This window comes from Mustela putorius, unplaced genomic scaffold (genome assembly GCF_011764305.1).
Source record: "Mustela putorius furo isolate JIRA1106 unplaced genomic scaffold, ASM1176430v1.1 tig00001012_pilon_pilon_pilon, whole genome shotgun sequence".
Lineage (NCBI taxonomy): Eukaryota > Metazoa > Chordata > Mammalia > Carnivora > Mustelidae > Mustela > Mustela putorius.
In genome coordinates, this window is record NW_025421531.1 from 5,757,540 (window position 1) to 5,770,998 (window position 13,459).

Below are 13,459 nucleotides of genomic sequence, written 5' to 3' on the forward strand. Positions count from 1 at the left end.
TTCGTGGTATTCTTCATCTCCCCTCCCCTGCCACCTGCCACCTGCTATGGGGAAGTCCTCGCCCTCCTTCTGTCGCTGGGACCCAGCTTCACTTGTCTCTTCACCCAGATGGTCACAGAGGCCCAACATGGTTAGGACGCACTCTCACGCCTCACACACAGGAAGTGCCAAACGTATGATGTGCTCCAGCCTGCGGAGGGCAGGATTTTTGGTGCTATACTCTGAACAAGGATCCCCTTTTAGAAATTCATACCCTGTGAACCAGAAGCTGTTTTCAAGTCTGGCTTAAGCATTCGCAAGAAGTGCTCTGGGAAATGCAGCAGCATGGATGCACGAGCTGTCTGCAAATTGATCTCCCGGGGATAAGGCCCCATCTTCCGCATGCTGCCTGCAGCAAGGGGCTTTTTAAAAATTAAATCCGTCATAGAAAATATGCTGGTTCTTGCTACTTTGGGCCGCCCACGGAGAGTCAGGTGGATTTTAAAGCCTGGAAAGTGAGGGGTTTGAGGGGTGGCTGGGGTCCTGTAAGCAGCCGCAGGTGTAGTGGGAAGAGGGCTGAAAGAGGTATCGAGCTCGCGCAGACCCCCAAAAGCATCACGTCTTCCATATTGGTCCGCTTCTCCTTGGGGTCTCTAGGCACCTCCAGAAAAGTCAAACCCGAAAGCTGAAGCTGCTGCTGCCCTGTAAGTCTGGGACAGTGCCCTTCTGGAGTCTTCAAAACCAGGTGGGGAAGGAGCAAGAACAAAACCTGGGGGATGGGCAAATTGGCCAGTGCCTTCCCTCGGGAGGCCTTCTCTTCCAATCATTCTTAATGATTCAGATTCACTGTTCTTCCACCATCCATGCGAAGACACCTTCCTGATTGAGTGTCAGCCATTCAACCAAACTTCTGTGCCCTGTCCACCACGGCATAGCCAGGTACCCACAAAGGACTGGGCCTGTTTTCTAACAGAATTACACAGGACACAGGCAGGCCATGCTATGGCCTCCAAAGCCATCCTCTGGTTGACAGCCTCCTCCCAGGGAACCGAAGGCTTGTGAAACAGGACTGTTAACCCCAGATGAGCAAAGTGGGGTCCCCACTTAGAGGAGGGGCATGAAAGCAAGAAAGAGTATGGTCTTGGCAGTTGCCAGACTTGAGTTCAAGTTCCAGCTCCATTTAGCTTATTGGATTTGGGGCAAATTATTTCACCTAACTGAACCTTAGTTTCCTCAGCACCTTAATGAGATAACGATGCATATAAAGGCTTTAGCACATACTGGGTCTGGGAGATACTTAATAAATGGGGGTGATTATTATTATTTTATGGTGGCATCAGTGGTACCTACAGAGGCTGAAAGACCACTATACCCAGGGTCGGGGAGAGGGATGAGATCGGATATGTGGGCAAAGTTTCAGAGACAGAAAAAAAGGCGAGGTATCTCTACAGAAACCAACTTATAGTCAAGGCACTAAAAATCTACAACAATAACAAGAAGGAGGTTGGTGTACTTGTGTGTTCATTTGTTGGTTGCACGAATGGTTGGTTGGCCCACTATTCATCCATTCATTCAATTATCGAATGCTTACTTTGCACCAAGCTCTAAGAGAGTTGATCAGGAAAGAGAGTTCAATCAGGTAGACAAGGCCGAGGCCTTACAGAGCTTCTAGATTGGGAAAAAAAAAAACAACTTTGAGTGAACAATTCATTGGAAGTATGACGAGAGCTACAGAGAAAAAGTGACTGCTACTTATTGGATCGAAAGACACAGGCCCTCGCCTACACTAGAGAGATTCAAGAGACGCTGTATAGAGTCAGGGCCCATTGTGGATTCAGAGCTTCACTCCTGATCCCTAAGTTAAATACAGCCAGGACCAGACCATTAAGCAACACTAGTCACAAACAAATTTGCCATCAACAGAGTGTGCAATGAGAAGAACTAAAACTGGGCAGGCCCATGAACACACATTACACAGAAACGGTCCATGTGGACATCTGGGCTGGGATAGATTTGGTGTGTGAGCTCCTGAGGCAGGTGTTCAAAGTCTCCTTGGAGGGGCTGAACTAACATTCACTTCCATTAATCTAAGATCTCGAAGGTAGTTATTATTATGAAAGGTCACCTGGGCTGTGATCCTAACGCTCCACTTACTAAAAGCGCAGGCTAGAATAAAAGCCACCGTGACTCACTGGAAAAATTCATAAGAACATGTTCAAAGCCAAAGAGCACATTTTGAAGAGTGGGAGGAGCCCTTAAACAAGGAAGCCCCAGAAACAGGGCAGGTGGGTAGGAACGGGAAATGGGACTGGGCTAGTAAAGGACTGGCAGGGCCTGGGAGAGCGCCCTGGGGAGCAGCCTCTCACTGACACGGGGGTTGCCAGAATGGGGACAAACTGCTCGCTGGAAACACAAGGCCGCTGCTCACTAGACATGAATGCACCCCTGGAGGGGCGATGGGGGAACGCTGGGAGAAAGGAGGGTGCTGAGAAAGCAGGGACACTCAGCCAGTAGTGTCCACTCGGGGTGCCACCGAGACCGAGTGAGACGGACTCCCTCTGCTAGGGTCATCTTTGGCTTCTGAACGTTTCACAGACACGACCCGGCCATTCTACAGGTCACTGACCACTTAAGGCAGAAGAGACACCGAAGAGCATCTAGTCCCTGTTTCCTAGAGATGTCTGGGAAAACACCGGCTCTGACAGATGTCAATAGCTATATTGGAGTAGACAGTAGAAAGTCCTAGTGAGATTCAAAAAAGTGTTTGGGGGTGGGAGACAAATAAATGTGTGAAATGCTGGACTCACCAGTGGAGACCTCAGGAAGCCAGCTTGCTCACCTGGGGACTAAACCCATGATCTGGGACTCATTAGCACTACCCTACTTGTTAGGAGTCAATCACACACTTCTAAGAAAATATTAGGCAGGTACATTACTCTCTAAAGAACTGCCCTGGCCCCATGGGTCTCTAAACTTGGCCAGATCTATTCTAACTTGTGGTAAACACACTGTGTAATAGTAGGTAAGGGGTAAGGTAAATTATAACTTCCCTCCCACAGCACCTACTCCACACTGGACTCTCTCATTCTCTCTATCCATTCTGCCCAAAGAGGAACAGGATCTGAATCAAGCCCAACAGAGTCATTATTTGCCAAACCTCACTGATCCTTTGGTGCTACTCGAGAAGCCCAGGCACAGATCTTAGAGTCATCTATCTAGATTTCCAGGTGTTAAACTTTGGCCCCTACTTGCCTTTTAAAACTTTTACCACCTGATGGGATCTCTTCATTTCCAGAAAAGTTGAGCTCATCAGTAATCATGAGAACAGCACATGCACTGAAAACTTGTTATGACAAAGAACCCTTCTACGGTACCATTCCTATTCCTATTTTATAAATGAATGAATTGGGGCCCAGGGAGTTTAGATAACCAGCCTGTGGTCACCAAGGAGAGTCAAGATTTGAACCCAAGAACTCTGACTCCAGAGTCCACATTCGTAGCTGCCACTCTCTCTTGCCTCCTTATGCTTATTCTATGAGCCACACTCTTAGGGCTCCTGCTCTGCTTCACTCTGTTACCCCCTTTCCTATGGACAATGGAAGGAAAGTAACTCGACTGTGCCCATGTGTATGTGTAAGGCACTGTGCCCGGGCCACGATCATCCTTCCCATAGCCACCTTTTGGAGTGAACAGCATGAATCCACAGAAGAGGAACAGCTGTACAATCTCTCCCTGCACCCTCCCCCCCCACCAAACACGTGGCTGAGCCCAGATACAGAGATCTAGCTTCAAAGCCCATATACATCCCAAAACGTTACTGCTTCCTTGGAGGTGTCCACATATACCCTAGCCACCTTCAGTTCAAGCTGATTCATAACAAAGCATGGAGTGGTTTCACTGTCTCCCATCCCCCAGGGATCATGATGGAGCTCTGCTATAGGTTTTTGGGGTATTAGGGAGGATCCTTAAGGATACATGGAAGTCTACACAGGTCCCTAACATCATCCCCTGATCTTCTTGAGGGAAAAGGGCCTTGGCTTTGATTTTTATGTTGTTGTCCTGGAAGAATTATGGCCTTACCACTCACATCATGTCCCCATCCCCCACCCCTAATTCCAACACCCTGATTTTATTATCTTCATAATTTGACAGTCTAATAGATGATTTTAATTCCACAGAAGACCTCACTATGGAAGGATGACAAATATAAATATAAATATAAATATATACATATATATATATATATATATATGTATATATATATGTATGTATGTTATGTAGAGATTGTTTTTAAACTTTAGGCTGTGATGATTCAATGGAGAAGGAGATACATTGCCAAGCACCTGGCCTTGGGATCTTTCTCTCCATCTTACCACCTTCTACAAGAATTTGTGCCGAAAGAAAACCGAGAGGCTTTCCAGAACAGAGCTCTTTTTCCAAAGCCTCCAATGTCTTCACCTTCTCCTCCCCAGAAGAAAATGCCCTTTAGTTACTGAGGAGGAGGATGGCTAGAAATGCATGTGCAGTATTTAACGGTCTTGACACAGTTCACTATGGCAACCTCAGTCACAGAAAATAGGCATCAGTAGGTCCCTGCTTTGAAGCTGCCAGTAACTCTAGTCTCAGCTCCCTCCCAAACACACTAGGTCAGGGCCTTATCAAGCTAAGAAAAATCCATCCTGGAACACATTACCATAAACACAATTGATGCAAAACATACTCAAAATCATGACAACATTGGCTTCAAAAATAAAGCCCCACACACAAAGAAAGAGAACCACCCCACCAATTACCTACATGCCAAGTATCCCATGTGCGGACCACTGTTAATTAGCTAATTATCTGTCTACGATACATCATTTAATTGTGGTACATTTTCTCTCCTGTCCCAGTGATGAGCAGGACAACCCAACCTCCTAGCTGGCACCTGCTGGGAGGTGAACGCTCATCCCAGGTTGAAGGGACAGTAGAGCCCAACTAAATGAGACACTGATTAAAGAAAGTGTCTGGATACACACAAAGGGGAGCAAAGCCTGCACTCGGAACTTCTAAGGCTGAAGGTAGATAGAAGAATACAAATAGGTATTGAGAGGTTCCTAAAGGTATCATGTCACTTTCTTTTTTTCAATGCATATGATCCTCTCAATAAACCTAATTAGGAGGGACTTTCATTAGACCCTTCTTACAGATAGCTTAGAATAGTTTAGTAATTTTCCCAAGGGTACACAGCTAGTCAGCAGTCAAAACCACGATTCAAGGGGCGCCTGGGTGGCTCAGTGGGTTAAAGCCTCTACCTTTGGCTGAGGTCAGGATCCCAGAGACCTGGAATCAAGCCCTACATAGGTTCTCTGCTCAGTGGGGAGCCTGCTTCCCTTCCTCTCTATCTGCCTGCCTCTCTGCCTACTTGTGATCTCTGTCAAATAAATAAATAACATCTTAAAAAAACAAAACAGGATTCAAACCCAGGTCGCTCACCCCAAAGCTGGTGTTCCATTTTGTGTATTACTGATATCATTGCCAGGTTAGCCTACTGCCCAACCAAAGGGAAGTGTACACTGCCTCTCCCGCACACCTGGCCATGGTGTGGTCATCACTCTGCGGGAGAAACTTCTGATGTCTCCCAAACTGGGATATTACTATGATCCACTATACAAACTAGTTCCTTCCTTCCTTCCTCCCTCCCTCCCCACCTCCCTCCCTTCCTTTTTACTGCATACGTTTCTGAGTGTGCTGGGAGATAGTGAGTATACTTTGGAGAGAATTTGTGCCACCTCTGAAAAGTCAATAAACCAGGAGAAAGCGAAAGCTGAAGAACACCAACACGGTAAAAGCGGAGAGTCAGGCTTTACCGGAGGACACAGTGCTGCTTAGCCTCGGGGGCACATGCAGGGTTTGGAACCTGCCACTTCTTGGCTGTGACCTTGGAGAAGTGATTCTCTTCTCCACAGGGTCCTAGTTTATTCCTTTGAGAAATGGGACTGATACTATAAAGCCATGAGGCCATTCTCAGGACTGAATAAACTGACCTAAAACATATCCTACCTTCGTGCTGAAGGTTGCCGCTCGCCCCATATGGGGAGTTGATGATAATGCTAGTATCAGCACTGTGCAAGGCTCTGAGTGCAGAGCAAAGGCCACTCAGGGCCTGGAGGAAAATGCCCAGAAAGGCTTGGACCCTAGAATGCTGAGGGCCTGGGGTGAGGAAGGCTCCACTTACCCTTGCTTTTCACGGACATGTGCCACATCCCTCAGAAGAAACAAGGATGCTGTGCTTTCCTCTTGGCAAAACCCTGATCCCCTGGTGACTGAACAAAGATGTCAGAATGGCCTACTTTCTCCCTCTGCAATGAAACCAGTGAGAAGAATGAGTGCTGACCCCTCTAGGGGCGGGCCAGAACCGCCCCCCCCAGCATCCCCCAGCCACCAGCACCTCCTCTGCTATGAGACAGCATCCGCCCTGCGGAAAGTTCTGCAGAGCGAGTACCCTCCATAAGCAAAGGCAGAAGAACTGCCTCCTCATTTGCCAGAAGGCGCGCGGTGACAAAGAGCAGAGTGGAGCAGCCTGTCAAGTGGATAAAACGAAATGATGATGAGCCACAATGGATGGGAGCTCGCACTGTGCTCGAGACCCTGAGTGTGAGAGCTTTGCCGGGAAGACCCTATTTGAGCCTCACAGTTATGGTACAAGGTAGACCTTCTCATCACCCTCATTTGAAAGATGCGGGAACATTAACAACTCTTGCAGAAGCACTAAGTGGCAGAGGCAGGACACAGACCGGGTCTCATCTGGCTCAGTGTCCACAAGCAGGGAAAATGCTGGATTGGCTTCCGGGTCCTGCCCCTTTCACCCTTGCCTAGGACTTCAGGTGTTTGGGGAGGAAACCGAGGAAGGTGACAGGTCCCTTCCTGAGTTGGGTCCCAAGAGCAGTGCCAGGAGCAGGGTTGTAGTCACATACATGGATTTGGGGATGGGGTGGTGAGGGTAAGAATGTAGAGACCAGAGAAGGCCAATGAGCTGGGAGAACCTGCAGGGGGCCTGTGCGGTGAGTCAGGGGTGCCTCTAAATCTTTGGTTACTGACCCGGCTCTGTGACCTTTCTCTGAAAAGTCCTATTTGTGAAATGAGGGTGGTGGGAAAATAGAGGAGAGACTGGATGGCCATGGGGGCACCGCCAGCTCCGAGTTCCTGCTGTGCCATAGAGGACTTCTCCAGACCCACACAACTCCCCAAGCAGATGTCAAAGGCACTCTGTTCTCAGGAATCTTTGCAAATAACACTCGATTTTGCCAAGACAGAAACAGCCACAAGAATACACTTTACTTTGCCAGGAAAAAAAATAGCTACAAGAATAATTCATGCATGTAATGTTCCTGTCTTCTATGCCCTATGTTAACGATGAATTCTCAGAAGGACACAATGAGAGATTACAATGGCAATGCCAAAATGACAAGCCTCTTTTTTCCAAGAAAAACAATGCCTACCTCTTCCTATAAAGGATCTCCCTAAAATTGTCTTGGCTCCATACCAGACTCATAGGCACTTACCATTGGAAGGACATTTGAAGGTCAACTGATGTGACTCTCCATTGGGTGTCTCAGTTTCCTCCACCACATGTCTGATGGTATCTAGGGAGTGTCTAAATACCTTAAGAACCATTCGGCACTGCCTACTTGGACACCTCTGACCTTTCCCAAGTTTCTTTTCATATATTCTACAACTTGGATAACTCCTCTACACCTTGTGGCCACACAGGCCCTACCCAAGCCTCTTCCACCCCAGCCCTTCAAAAATGCCACCCCCGGGGCTCCCCTTCTGCAAGAGCTGTCAATCACTTTGCACTTACAAAAACAATCTGACCACTGAGGCACTGTTGTTTTTGTTGTTGTCCTTGTTTTTTTTTTTTTTTTAAGACAGATTTATTTGATTCACAATTATTCCAAAATGATTACTACTCCAAATAACCCGAACTGCGCTTCTTTTCAACCTATATTATCAGCAATGCTGAAAGCTGATTATAATCAACTTGCTTTCATAAAAAGAAGGAAAAAATAAAAAAGATAGACTTTAGAAGAATCCACGTGGCTAGAAGGACGACCAGAAAGCATTCCAGGCTCCCAAATAAACAAGGAAGTACTGTGAATATATACTTCTCCACCACGGCCCACTCTACGAGAATTTGAATGACAAGTTTTTAAATCACAGACCCATAAAAATGATCCAGCTACAACCTCACATTTGACAATGTGGAAACTGGGGTGCAGAGATCCCATCTCTTTCTCTTTGGCATCCCCAAATGCTCATTAATCCTGAATACTGGGTTAGGCACTGAGGATATCAAGGTACTGAGGCCTTGCCCTCCTAAGTCTCTGAGCAGGGACTCACACACGACAATACAATTAAAGGATTTAAAATACTGGAAGCAGGGGCAGCTGGGTGGCTCAGTTGGCTGAGCCTCTGACTCCTGATTTTGGCTCAGGTCATATCAGGATCATGAAATAGAGCCCTGCATCAGCTTCCCCACACCAAGCATGGAGCCTACTTAATATTCTCTCTCTCTCTCTGCCCCTCCCCCTGCTTGTGCTTGCTCACTCTCTTAAAATAAAATAAAATAGGTGGGAGCATATTGTTGGGGCACCCAACGATAGGCTTTTGGAACCTTGCACAAGGAACTTGAAAGACAAAAGGCTATTTTCTTCTTCTGTGCTTTGGCTCAAATTGCCCCTCCAAATGCCACAGCTGCCCTCTCTCTTTATTAGGCAGACTCCGTCCTGTAAGAGTCAGCTCAAGTGTCTCGAGCCCCTGCCACAACGTTTACTTCCCAACTCCCCCTTTAGCAGCCTCCTCCTCCACGCTCCCGCGGTATCTCCTACAAATCACACTCGTCGTACTCGGCATCATGCACTGCATCCAGCCTTCCTGGGCTCATCTCTGTTAGACTTTAGGATGCAGGGGATTGAGACCTGAGTGTGGTTCAGCTTTGTATGTTGAGGCTCATTCCGCTGGTGCACACTGGGTTCGATGATTGAACAAATAAACATTTCAGCCATCTTAAGGGTTAACAGGCGTTTGTCACACACAGCAGGAGAAAAAAGAATGCTGGGCTGAGGAAGCCACAGGCAGAGGCCCAGGGCTCTGAAAGGGTGTGGCGTGCTTGCAGAGCAGGGCAGAAGCGGGCAGAGCTCTCATGCTAAGAGTGGTCAGGATGGCAGAGCAGGGCATGGCGTCGGATGTGAAAAGCCACAGAAACCATCCTGAAGTGTACAGACCTTATCCTAAAGTTAGGGTGGGAGCAAAAAGTCTTTACAAAGGAAGTGACATGATCCAATTTATTTTTAAGGTCACACCACTGGCCAAAGAAGGGAACACTGCATTGAACACTGACACAAGGCAGGAACCTACTGTGCGCTGCAGGACACAGGGACGGTCAGGAATGAGGCACCATGTCCCAAGAGCTTGGGCTGAGCCCCAAGGATGGAAGTAAAGTGTGGACCCAGGTTTGAGAGCTTAGGTGGAACCAAAAGGATTTAATGAGTTACCTGAGACACAGGAGAGGGGGAGAAGTCAACCATAATGCCAGAGTCTCCAACTTGGTACACCAGCATGATACATGGACCAGCATGATACAAGCATACACAGAGACAAGGACCACAAGAAGAACAGTGCTGGAGGAAAGATTCTGAGGTCTTTTTTTTTTTTTTTTAAGATTTTATTTATTTATTTGTCAGAAGGAGATCACGAGTAGGCAGAGAAGCAGGCAGAGAGAGAAGGAAGCAGGCAGAGAGAGAAGAGGAAGCAGGCTCCCCACTGAGCAGAGAGCCCACTGCAGGGCTTGATCCCAGGACCCTGCGATCATGACCTGAGCCAAAGGCAGACGCTTTAACCCACTGAGCCACCCAGGTGCCCCCTATGAGGTCATTTTTGGAAAGGTTCTTAAAACAATCCTTCCTGATGGTTTCTATAGGTCAGAGCTACCTTGTTCACAAGAAGAGACAGATGATGGGCAAGAAATCAGTCAAGAAAAATCTAAAGAGTATAAGACAAATGAATACTTTAACCCTCACAGAGATGGATGGAGCAATCCCGATCACTTGAGGGTGAAGGAAACAATTTCAGACAAGAAATCTTCTCTGGTTCTTAAAATTACTCATCATTTCACAACCCATTAAATAGGCCGGTGTCTACAAGATATTTTCTAGGCAATCAGATTCCATACCTTTCTGATTTTCTAGACCCAACTGACTCATCTTCATGGCTTTTCAAAATTATTATTACCAGCTGACTAATGGCCTCACACCAATTAGTGAGTCCTAGTCACCAGGGAAAATTCAGTTTACTTTAATTAAGTAGCCCCCCTTAGCCATTTTACTGACTAATGACCTCATTTTTTTTTAAGTCATCTTTTCAAAATGCTAGAAGGTCTAGCTATCGCTGGGGAAAAAACACACAGATACACAAACAAATCCCTTCTGGAGCAAAACAAATCCATCTTTTAATCTAGCAACATTCCTCTTGCCCTTATCTCATAGCAAAAGCTCTGAAGAGCAAACCACGCTCAGAAACAATTGCTCCCCTTCCGAAACCGCAAGAGGATTCTTCTTGGCCTGTGTGGTTATGCTAAGTGCACAGAGACAGCTCTTGGTGGAGAAGAAACTGAAGCTGTCAGCTTACCCTCTTCCTCAAGTTGTAGGTGAGAATGAGGTTTCTGGAGAAGGAGTGGGAAAAGGCCGTGTAGAATTCCAGCACTTTCTGCAAGGCATCTCGTTTGATCACATGCAGGTCACAGTAGGTCAGGGCCCTAACGTTGGCACAGGACTGGGCCAGGGTGGCTTCCTTCCAGAACACATCTCCAAACACGTCTCCTTTCCCTAAGGAGAGAAAGTTCTGGTGAAGAAAGTGTCAACCAGACGGCATCTGGCCATCCCCGTTGGCTCCCCCATCTCCCATTTTACATTCTGCAACATGGGCTCAGGAAAGGAAAAAACCAAAAAACAAAAACAGGTTTTATTTTGAACCTTAAAAACACGCAATTTAAGAAACTTTAAAATACTACATAATACATGTCAAAGTTTAGCCAATGACCTTGGGGTCATGTTACCTCCTGGACATCCTATCCAAAGTGGGAACCCCCTGTTATTCTTTATCGCTCCCCCATTTTCCCAAAACACCAATCATAATCTATAATCACGTGATTTGTCTGTGTCTTTGTTGATTGTGGAACTCCCAACGTGAGAGTTCCCTCCACATCACACCATGTCTGGCACCAAATAGTTCTGCCAGTAAGTGCAGGCAAAAGAGAAGGAAGGAAGCAGGGCGGACTGTGGATCTCCATTCATGGGACAGACTGACAGACGAACACTATGGAGAAGGTGTGGACTTTCCTTCGGGAGCTGAACATCAGGACAGTTCTCCTCTGTTTAGGATGATTCACATGGAAAAAGGCACTAGGGGTAGAGTTCATTCTCTTCCATACTCTGTCCGCAGCCCTCGGGTTTATGCTTGTATGGTGTCTCATTCCTCACCCTTCCCCTCTACCTGCCTCCATGTTCCTCACCGCTGCCAAAGGCCTTCCTGGGAGGGTAAAACTATGGGCCCCCTCCACATGGCATCTCCAAGCCACTCCATATCTGGCATTCCTCAAGAGTGTATTTAAAAAGGCAGCAGAGGGGCACCTGGGTGGCTCAGTGGGTTAAAGCCTCTGCCTTCAGCTCAGGTCATGATCCCAGGGTCCTGGGATCGAGCCCCACATCGGGCTCTCTGCTCAGCAGGGAGCCTGCTTCCTCCTCTCTCTCTCTCTGCCTGTCTCTCTGCCTCCTTGTGATCTCTGTCCATCAAATAAATAAATAAAATCTTTAAAAAATAATAAAAAATAAAAAATAAAAAGCCAACAGAGTACTAATTCCATGTAACCATATTCTGGGTCCCACTTCCATCAGCCTCCTCTAAATATCTGCTTTTCACATCGAGGCATATTCTCCCTACATTTCCCCGAGTCCAACATTTTAACATATGTCTAATGCAAAGCCTAATTCATTCCTGGCACAGCATCTGGTTATAAATAGCTTGAAATGTTGTTTATCGTGCCTCTAAATTTTCAGCACAGATAAACACAAATTTGAATCCACGGGGAGCCAGAGAGGAGTATGCAGGGGCCAACAAACAATGCTATGAGGGTGGAAAGGAACCCTCGTCACCCTCTGGAGAGCGGCTGTCCCACGCACCCAGACCCGTCACACTCCCCAGCAGGGAGCCAGGTCCCCTTGACTCAGTATGATTAACAGGGTGGGCGTTTTTGTCATTTTGGCCAAGAAGAGATTAGACTTCCAAGCGCCTGGACGCTTGGTTGATCTTTTCTCAAACATCAAAGACTCCATTCTAAGGATACAGGGTACTCCACGTGCATAGCCTTCTCCAAGCACCTCCAAGTGTGAGCAAGAAATGGACTGTACCAGACACATTCCTCCAGAGTTTCCTCTGTGTTTATGAGGTGATGTACAGTTCTGATTTATGAAGACAGTTTTACTACTCAGTATCATGCATGGGGGAGCTTTTAGAGAACAATGTCTTTAAACCTGCACTAATTAAATTCACCTCCGAGGTGTTTTTCAATCATCTGCTCTCTGAGTTGGTCACTTGAGGGCTGGGGCCACTGGCTGGGAATGCTTCTCTCTGTGGGGTGCTACCAGCTTCCATGGGGTGGGGTTCATTCAGTGTGGGCTCCCTGGTACTGAGTTCCAACCAAGAAGGCTGGCCATTTGTTCATACACAGGAAGCATTCCATAACTTCCTACACTTAACTCGAATGCCTCCCATGCCTTTCATTTTTACGTGATAATGTGGTAGATGGTGAAGAGGCATCAGGAGGCAAAGCCCAATCTCCTTCCCCTTGAATCTGGACTCTGCCTTAGTCCCTTCTCTAGCGTGTGGCAGGGATTTTGAGACCAGATCATAAAAAAAACTTGCAGCTTCTGCCTGGGTCTCTTGGAACACTTACTGTAGGATGCTCCCTCTTAGAATCCAGGTAACATGCTTTGAGAAGGACAAACCACACCAGAGGTCACATATCAGTGCTCTGGGGGACAGCCCAGCTGAGCTCCCACTGACCGCCAGCCTCTGCCTGTCATGTAAATGAGCCGTCTGGTCAGCCAGCCAGCCCAGGCAAGCCTTCACATGCCCACAGCCCCGGCCAAAGCTGGCGTGCAGCCCTGCATGCAGAAAGCCCAAGTCAGAACCAACCAGCTGAGCTAAAGACCCCATGGAATGGTGAGACACAGGCATCAATTTCTTACACCATTAAATTTAAGGGAGGTTTATTATGCAGAAATAGATCACCTGAACACACAGGCTCATGGAACTCTGGACTGAGACACCCATGAGAAATTACTTATAGGTTAGCTAATACTTCACCAGAACATTGAAAAGGATCCCAGCCCTGAGCTGGGCACTCCACTTCCTGCTCTGACAGAATGGGACAGGAAAGAGC

General features: G+C 47.2%; 1 protein-coding gene across 2 annotated transcripts in view; it reads right to left on the bottom strand.

Annotated features, from left to right (window-relative positions):
* Positions 1–13,459, bottom strand: part of KCNH1 (potassium voltage-gated channel subfamily H member 1) — a 381,772-nt gene that overhangs the window by 80,307 nt on the left and 288,006 nt on the right. For both annotated transcript variants that reach the window (XM_004775315.3, XM_004775314.3), the window contains exon 10: positions 10,648–10,844. In XM_004775315.3, coding sequence (XP_004775372.1) covers positions 10,648–10,844 — 197 coding nt within the window. The remainder of the gene's footprint in view (positions 1–10,647; positions 10,845–13,459) is intronic.